Here is a 9,822-nt window from a genome sequence, read left to right on the forward strand (position 1 = left end):
TTTTTTTTCTTTTTCTTGTTTGTTTGAAAATGAAGTCAGTCCATTGCAGCTTTGGCGACGAAAAACTAAGGTTCCCTCACAACACTTGAATGTGTGCATAACGCCCTTGTGACGTTTGCGAAGTGCAGAGGTATCCTATAGATGCCGGATGGGACGCCGTTTTGCCTCCTGACGTGGCCTGATCCCCGCAGATTATGGGTCAGGCTCCTCCAAGAGAATTTGGCACCGGGCGTCAAGGGGATTATTCCAGCATAGTGTCTGAACGATCTGACAGGCACGCAGACACTTCTAAAAATAACCGTGACGTTTCAGAGGCGGAAGCCGTGCGGCTGTTGCCGCTGCACTGACACACGGCGACGCGGCGCTCCTCGCTCTCCGTGCCCGATGAGTGCGAGTGTGTGACTCACCGGCTTTGAAAAGAAAAGTCCCTGAAGAGGGTGAGCTTTGACCTCCCAGTCAGGGATTGTTAGAGGGGGATAAGCAAACACCTGGGATCAGGAATAGTCCGAGAAATATGTTCCAGCACGCTGAAGTGTCGAAATGGCAGCCTATATATATATATATATATATATATATATATATATATATATATATATATATATATATATATATATATATATATATATATATATATATATATATATTTTTTTTTTAAAGAAAATGAAGGATAGATTAAAAAAATAATTTTTTTTATAAAAAATTATAAAAAAAATTATAAAAATTATAAAAATTATAAAAAAATTATAATTTAAAATAATTATAATGCTAAAAATTTGTTTGAACGTAAGCTGTTTCGTATGCTCCCAAACTACATCCTGATCCTCTTTGCTGCGGGCTGCCTGCGTTTCAGCACCACGGACAGAGTCTGTGTTGGTTGAGTGCAGCGCCTATTCCAATCATTTGACCTTTTTCACATTCTCTCGATAAGGATAAATGTTTTTTTTATGATTATTATTTATTATTCTTACAAATAAAAATTTGTTTCAACCTGGGAATGGTTTGCTGTGCGCCATTTGTTTCTCCCCCAGACAATGTTTTACATATTGGTCAAAAAAAAAAAAAGAGTTACATTTTGGTCTTATATTACCAGCGCGCGTGTGTATTTGCCGTGCCCTCTGTGGGCTTGTGGGAACGTTCTCATGACAGACAGATTCTCCCACCTGAGTTTCGGATCTCTGCGCCAGAGTCGTCTCCTTTACCTGCCTGTCAAGATGAAGTAGATAGTCGTATCTTGGTCGGTTTGCAGTCGTGGCAAACTCTCTCCAACAGAGCTATGTGGAAATATCTAAAGCTTGTGACACGGTTAACACCCCGCTTTAAACATCTCCACAAATTTATCCCGCCGACATGTTTGACACGTTTCTCAGTCTGCGGTCTATTTGCTTACTAATGTTACCCAACAAACATCTTAAGTCTACAGAGAACACCTGAAGTTTTACTTGGATTTTAAACCACCTCAGGGTGATTCTGTTTACTACTTACGTGGACCGGATTTGATTTAGGTGTAGCAGAGCAAACGGGGCTGGATGCAAATGAACGCCGAACTTTGCCGCATTGCTTTATAATGTTTTGTCGCATAAAATTAAAATAACATCTGTTGGATTTTGTTGTTTCAAAGCATCTCAAGTATGAGAAAGTTGAGGGGGTGTGAATACTCTCGCAAAGTTGCACCCGATTATCTTATGTGGAACTCGTTGCTGCTTCTCTGTCGTATTTATTTATTTTTCGTTCACTGCATGGCGTTAAATATAAAGCAGGCAAGAAGAAAAAAAAGGAAATCGTTTTTTTCTTTCTTCTTCTTCTTCTTCTTCTTCTTCTTCTTCTTCTTCTTCTTCTTCTTCTTCTTCTTCTTCTTCTTTTATTGTGAAGCCTTTAATTACGCACTTTGGAGTGTCCCAACGGGACATCTTGTTGGTCCTCAGTGCGCAATTGTGCGTTATTGCCACGCACAAGGAAGGCGTAATGGTGCATGCGCCAAGACCTGATTAGATGTTCGTGTGAGCGTGCGTCGATGTGTGTGAGAGTAACGCTCCTCAACGTGCTCAGAATATCTTGGACTGACGGATCCAGAGGGGCAGCCCGGTCACACGACCGGCGCCCGGGTTTTTCCCCAATATGCTTCCCCCCCTGCTCGCAGCGTTTGGGTCCTTCAGCGCGCCGTGTGCGTCGTTTGGTTTAATTCCAAAGCTCCCTGCTCTTTCTTTCCCTCTATTCTGCGCTGCGCATCAAGGTGGCTGCCCAGCGGGTCATCGCGGACAGTCCGGCGACTGGCTGAAAGCTGAGCCCGCCCGCACGCACGGAGATACGGACTGCAGTTTTACTTGAAGAGAGGAGGTGTGTAAGGGGGGTGGGAGAATGGAGAACCCGGCCAGGTATCTCTCTTCGGTGCAGGGGATAGATTCCGTGCCGGCGCCCCTCGGAGAGATCATGTGGAACAGCACTGAAACGGAGGCGACAAACGACGGCGGGAAGGATATGGTGGTGCGCACGGTGACCGGCTGCCTGCTGTCCTTGCTCATCCTTTGGACTCTGCTGGGGAACATCCTGGTGTGCTCCGCGGTGCTGCGCTTTCGGCACCTGCGGACCAAAGTCACCAACATCTTCATCGTGTCCCTTGCTCTGTCGGATTTATTCGTGGCCGTGCTGGTGATGCCCTGGAAGGCTGTGGCGGAAGTGGCCGGATACTGGCCGTTTGGCACTTTTTGCAACGTCTGGGTCGCCTTCGACATCATGTGTTCCACCGCGTCCATCCTCAACCTCTGCATCATCAGCGTGGATCGGTACTGGGCCATCTCCAGCCCCTTTCGATACGAGAGGAAAATGACCCAGCGGGTCGCCTTTGTCATGATCAGCATCACCTGGACACTCTCCGTGCTGATTTCATTCATACCGGTCCAGCTGAACTGGCACAAAGCCACCGCCGACGGGTTGGCCGGAGCGCACAACTCCTCCGCGAGTCGGCAACTGGAGGAGAACTGCGACTCCAGCCTGAGCCGCGAGTACGCAATCTCCTCCTCGCTCATAAGTTTCTATATTCCCGTGGCGATCATGATTGTAACGTACACCAGGATATATCGGATTGCTCAGATCCAGATCAGAAGGATAGCGTCCCTGGAGAGAGCGGCGGAGCACGCGCAAAGCTGCCGGAGCAACAGGATAGAGTGCCAACACCACAACACGCTAAAGACTTCGATCAAACGGGAGACCAAAGTGTTTAAAACTCTTTCGGTGATCATGGGCGTCTTCGTGTGCTGCTGGTTGCCCTTTTTCGTGTTGAACTGCATGGTCCCGTTCTGCAACAAGCCGGCTGCGGACCGAGACGCGGGCCTGCCGTGCGTCAGCGAGACGACCTTTGACATCTTCGTGTGGTTCGGTTGGGCCAACTCCTCCCTCAACCCCATCATCTACGCCTTCAACAACGAGTTCAGGAAGGCCTTCGCCAGCCTCCTGGGCTGCCGCTACTTCTGCTCCAGCACGCCCGTGGAGACGGTGAACATCAGCAACGAGCTGGTCTCCTACAACCAGGACACGATCATCCACAAGGAGATCGCCAACGCGTACGTCAACATGATCCCCAACGTGGTCGAATGTATGGAGCACGAGGAGACGTTCGACAGGATCTCGCAGTTTTCTCACAACAACGACAACGCCACAGACTCCGTTTGCGACTTGGAGGACTGCGAAGCGGACATCAGTCTGGACAGGTTGTCACCTTTCACCCCAAACGGATTACACTGACTCCACACGGTGCGTCACTGGGTGTGTTGGTGATTCTCAGAGCCGGCCCAAAGTTATCCGGGGGCCCTGGGCAGAATTTGATTCGGAGGCCCACTTCTGATTAAGCTCAACAGCTGTCAGCAACTAAAGCGCCACGAGTTTTTTTTATTGTCCATGCTCGATCATTATTTAAATTCTGCATTTGAACATTTTGGTTTGCAGCGAGATAGTTGGCCAAAACAAACAAACAAGCAAACAAACAAACAAACAAACAAATTCTTAAAGGGATAGTTCAGATTTTTATCAAATGGAAGGTAAATAATCAGAGCTGGGCCAAGAGAATCAAAGGACAGCCTCAGATTCAAAATGTTTGTAGAGATTTATGGGAACACAAAGATGTGAACCTTCAAACTGTTTGAATTAATTCATTATAAAGGTAGAAAGCAAACACACTGTGGAACAATTGTGCTCAGGCAGTCTGGTCAAAGCAACTACAGTGCCTTGCAGAAGCACTCCCAACCCTTAAACCTTTTATTTTTTACATTTTGTCACATTAGAGACAAATTTAATTGGTGTTTTATGTGATCGACCAAGACAAAAATATTTAAATGCAAAAAAAAAATCCACCAGACGTCACCCAAATAGCAAAGGGAGTCCACCTATTTGTAATTTAATCTCAGTAAAAGTCCCGGTTTTCACAAAGACCAATGAACGCAGCTGTCAAATCAGGTATAAAGCTGCAGAGAAGCTTAGCGTTATGTTATAAAACAGAACAGCAAGCTTTGAACGTCTTAGGTCTTAATCTGAAAATGGAAAATGCATCACACAGCTGCAAAACCCACCAAAATACCAGTACACCTAAATAAAAAGGCTCCAGTGTGTGTTCTGGACATGTATCAGTCATTAGCCACCACACAGTGCTTCTAAAGAACTATTGCCTTAAATTATGCAGAGATTAGCCCTGTGTTATAGAAAAGGCTAACTTGTTTAATCTCTATGTTACTTTGCTGAAAACTATGCCCGTAAATGTTATGTGGGCTAATCATTTAAAATCATTCAACTGACCTTTTCTGTCTCAATGAAGGCACATTTCTTCAAGTCATGACAAAACAAAATCCATATATAATAAATTTCTACAAGTAAAAAAAAACACCCTGTTTCTGTCAGTAGGTGTGACAGCTCTACAGAAATGTTCCTTTTGTGGGAATGAGGGCAAAATTGAAGTATTAAAATATCTGAAGCCTAACCTAAATTCACAAGCTAAGAAAGGAAAGCATAGATCGGAGAAGCATCCAACAGGACTATGGCAACTTTGGAGGAGCTTCAGAGATCTACAGCTCGGGGGAGAGAATATCTCGACAACAGAACTATCTGTCAGCTGGCACACAAATAGGGTAATCCTAAAAAAAAAAAAAAAAACTTTGTAAAAGACATGAAACTGGGGTGGAGGCTTGACTTTCAGCAAGACAGTGACCTTAAACAGACAACCAGAAGAATGGTTTAGATCAGTGTTTCTCAACCCTGGTCCTCACCACCCCCCTGTCCTGCATGTTTTCGGTATTTCCCTTCTGCCACACACCTGAATTGTATCTCTGGGTGATTAACAGGCTTCTGCAATACTTGATGGTCATGCAATCATTTGAATCAGTTGTTCTGGAATAGAGGCACATCTAAAACATGCAGAGCAGGGGGGCGGTGAGGACCAGGGTTGAGAAACACTGGTTTAGATGAAAGCGTGTTTATGCTTTTAAGCGATCAGAGATCAAAGTTCACACCGAAATCCAATTCAGAAAATAAGACCTGACAATTTATGCTCACTGATGCTTGCCATGCAGTCCGACTGAGCTTCAGCTGCTTTGCTATTCCAAGAAGTATCTCCATCTCCAGATGGGCAAAGACGGTAGAGAAACTGACATGGTGGTGCGATCGTACCTAACGCTGGATGCACACAGTATTGACTTAAGGGACCTGAATACAAATCCACACATCTACACATTTTAGATTTATATACAAAAAGTATAGCCATGCAACATTTCCCAACCACTTCACACTTTGTAATGGTACATCACATAAAATCCCAATAAATGGCGTTGATGCTGGTGATTTTGATGTTAAGAAATCTGGAAAGATTCAAGAGGTATGTAAACTTTTGCAAGGGACAAAAGCAAGGCAGTGTAGATTTTTTTTTTTTTTTTTTTTTATAACTCCACATTTGTCAACTTCCCCTTTGGTCCTAAGTGTTATTTAGGAGCCCTGAGGCCGACTGGAGTGGCAGCTAAGCTCCAGCATTTCCTGCCTTGGGCCGGCTCTGATGCTTCCATCATTGTTAATTTTCCCAGAAGCCCCTCTCCATTGGAGTGGGGGACAACATAGGGGTTCCCTGAGCTACTGTGGTGGGGTCTGACAACCTTTCCGTAGACACAGTAGACCACCCCACTATGGCTTTACATCATATATAAAACGTGACGTTGTTGTCCTGTTCTGAAAACAAAACAAAAAAAAAAAACGTGACGTGTAGATGTTTATTTACTTGGCAATTAAAGTCCGTGTTCCTTCGTTCAAAGGTTCAGTGTTGCTGAAACTGTTGCTAACTAAAAAGGCTTTACTCGGTGCGCCAGTGTCTATAACGTCCGTCTACTCCGAGGATCCACAAAGGAGACTTTCCACCTCTTTACTAACCATCAAGCGTACTCAGCGCCCACCTTTCCATTGAGCGTGAAAACTGAGGCCAGCCTTACGAGACAGTGTGACTGAAACAGTCCAATGCAGTCAATTTAGCGCCTTACAGCCTGGTGAACAAAGAGATTTGAGACATGCAAGGAATGTGTCCTGTAGAGTTTAAGTTACGTGATGCCAAAATGCATTATTGAAGCGTTTCGCCACACCGACCTCCCAGGTGACTCTCTTTTTAGCACATGCGCTCAGGACATGTGGACACTTTTAATCTGAGCTGCCACAGGCTTTTTAATAGAGAGGCAAAAGCACAAAATCTAACGTGAAGGATACGCAGAGGAAGCCTGCATGTGCTGGAATCTCTAACTCACATCTTAAAGTAACAATTGTTTTAACACATTGCTATGGTCAGAGTTATTTTCTATGATGTTTAATTTCACACAGAGGCCAAAATATTTGTGTAACGCTTCAGCTGTGTGAGCCAGACACAACTCTGTCTGATCAGACTCGAAGACGAAAAGAAAAAGAGAAAAAGAAAAGAAAAGAAAAAGTCTCCCAGACATTACTTGAAACCAATCGGACAGCACAGCTGGATATCACATCCACATCCTGATGACCTGATCTGAATGTATTTACTGTCCTTTTCAATGGTGAAGTGTGTCATAATTTGTCTAATAAAATAAAAGGCTGTCATTCAGAGTGGAGTACAGCACATGAGTATCTTCCTGAAGTATTGTTTTCCATAAACACAAAACTGTTGGTTTATATATACACACATCTCTGGAAAAAGTTAAGAGACCACTTAAAATGATCAGTGTCTCTGATTTTACCCTTTATAGGTTTATGTTTGAGTAAAATGAACATTGTTCTTTTATTCGATGAGCTGCTGACAACATGTCCCCGAAATCCCAAGCAAAACTTTAGAATTTATTTACAGAAAATGAGAAATGGTCAAAATAACGAAAAAGATGCAGCGCTTTCAGACATGAGATAATGCAAAGAAAACAAGCTAATATTCATTTAGAAACAGCAATATTACTGTTTTACCTCAGGAAGAGTTCAGAGATCAACATTTGGTGGAATAACCAGGAGGTTTTAATGGGGTTCAATGCAGTGGGATCTTTATTTTTTTCATAGCTGTAAGTACACATAAGGTCAATGCGTTAAGTTAAATTCAAAAATTTCAAATTTCATATTCCAGCGGTATTTCCTTGTTCTTATATCTAAATCAGGTAGACTGACCTTCAACAAGCCCCATCCTACCACACAGTACAGTCTGTTCTATTGCTATCATTATATTCAACATCAGAGGAAAGAACAAAAAAAAGAAAATGCAGTTGCTCAGCAGTCAGAGATGGAAGATGCTTTTGTTTTAAGTGTGCAGCTTAAATTACTGTAGCTGCTCTGTTCTGTTTTATTTTAAGTAATACAAGCAGAACACACCATTTTATTGGGGAAAAAAAATTGATTGGATGTAAAAATCCAAACTTTAATATGGTGAGATTTACATCAGGTAAAATTGTGAAAGTGAACATTGAAATTGTCGCCGTTTGCTTTAGCTTAACTGTCTGTGCCGTCGTCCATCTTGGTTCAGCAGTCATGAAATTCTGGCTCAAACCTGTGACTCTCTGGAAAACTTCAGAATCCACGTTGAAATCTGTCAAAAGCTGATCAGCTCAGTTCTAGTTGCTCTTTTAATGCCACCACAAAGCAGAATTAGCATTTGTTTTTCCTTTGTGCAGTTTTTGCAAAGCATTGTATTTGTGAAACCCTGCTATAGAAATCTCTGCTAGTGGAGAATGTGGAGCCTGACCTCTAGTGCAAATATGGTGCAGAGATTCTGAACAAAGCAGCCTTAAATTTCCTGCTTTCCCATCCTCCTTGTGCTTAGTTGAGCCGAGATGTTTTACGCTCAAAGTTTTTGCAAAATCATGCAGAAAACAAGCCACACAGACAGAGAAACCACAGGGTACCGACACCTAATTACTGCAACTGCGAATCTGTGCATTCAGGCACCGAGCTCATCTTACAGTTCTGCAAACCCTCAGGAGGTTCCATTTACTGCAGCATGTTCCTGTTTAGCAAGAAAACAGGACAAATAATTATCAAAATAATTTCACTCTTTAAAACTTTTCTCTCGGTTAATTTTTTTTTAAACTGATAAATTGGGAAATGTACAGCTTTTGTCTTGCAGTTTTCAAGTGTTTTTTGAAAACTTTGTGACACTCTTTCTCTTTCTCAAACACACACACAGCTCTTCTCACTGTGCGTACTTCTATTGTATACCTACAGTAGGTAACTCTTTCTAATTCCTGAGGCAGAACCCAGATAAATAATAGAGCGTTGGAGCTTTATAAACTTCATACAAGCTAGTAGGACAACACTTCCTCCTTTCTCTAAGGCATTTCACAAGGTTGGAGTACAAAAAGGTGGATCTTTAACCACTCTTCTTTGCACAGTCTCTCTAGATCCATGGTTGTAAAACCTCAGCGCAATCTCCATTGCTTAAACTTGTGCTGCCTGTAGTGGTACTTAGAATGTTGATATTATATATTTGATGTAGATACAAACATATAAACTGTGAAGTGGAGAGTGGAAAAACCAGAAACAAACAATGTTGGCTGCTTATGTGAATTCTTGGTATTTTTAAGCACTTGTTGCAACACATTCTCTAAAAGAGGCTGAGTATCACCATGTGTAAAAGACTGAATGAGTAAGAAAATAAACTGTCCTTTAAACTGTGGCTATGTTTTATATGCAAGGTGGCCAGTGCTATTGCCATACACCATAAAAAGGTTTCCTAGAAATGTAGAACAGAAACAGAACGTCAGCATTTTACAGGCTCTGCTCCACACTTACTGGCATTTGAGGAGCTTCACAAGATCTCGTCATCGATTGCACCAGAACTACATTGAGTGTTTGTTGCTGAAAACCTCAGTGTGCGTTTCTTCTGACCGAAGCTCAGCATTCCAGATAAAGTTCCAGCCCTGCACGTTTACATTTGCAACATGAAGACAGTCAAAACTATTTTTTTCCCCTGCCTTCTCTCTCAAATAGCTTGTTGGCATGAAGATAGAATCTGCGGATTGTTATGGAAAAGTTTTTTCTAAAAAAAAAAAAAAAAAATCAGAATGAGGTTATGTCCGCTATAAAAGATTAATTTATTTGAAAGAATTTCATACATCTTTGTCAAGGATGCTGAAAAATAGAGTTTTAAATGCCACTTTCTATGTCCTTTGATAGCATACTTAGAATTTAATTCATTTTTTATGTATCAACCATTTTAAATAATGTAGTTTCAAATAATTTTAAAGAGAGAGAGAGAGATTAAAAGAGCCTGTGATGAAGATGTGCTTAGTTTTTGCCAAGCAGCTTGTCGAGCTCCATGTAAGAAAACTTAACTTGTCAAACTGAGAATCCTAATTTTATCAC

General features: G+C 42.4%; 1 protein-coding gene across 1 annotated transcript; it reads left to right on the forward strand.

Moving 5' to 3' along the window:
- The first annotated feature begins 1,835 nt into the window (after positions 1 to 1,835).
- On the forward strand, positions 1,836 to 4,339 carry drd5a (dopamine receptor D5a). Its single transcript, XM_015042568.1, has one exon. It carries the CDS (start codon positions 2,356 to 2,358, stop codon positions 3,736 to 3,738), a length of 1,383 nt encoding a protein of 460 aa, XP_014898054.1. The 5' UTR covers positions 1,836 to 2,355; the 3' UTR covers positions 3,739 to 4,339.
- The last annotated feature ends 5,483 nt before the right edge of the window (positions 4,340 to 9,822 follow it).

This window comes from Poecilia latipinna, unplaced genomic scaffold, assembly GCF_001443285.1.
Source record: "Poecilia latipinna isolate Pla-1442-1.1 unplaced genomic scaffold, P_latipinna-1.0 Scaffold595, whole genome shotgun sequence".
NCBI classification, from domain to species: domain Eukaryota; kingdom Metazoa; phylum Chordata; class Actinopteri; order Cyprinodontiformes; family Poeciliidae; genus Poecilia; species Poecilia latipinna.

Bases quoted from the DNA above. Each gene is read 5' to 3' on its own strand.
- drd5a (XM_015042568.1), top strand. From the start codon at position 2,356: ATGGAGAACCCGGCCAGGTATCTCTCTTCGGTGCAGGGGATAGATTCC.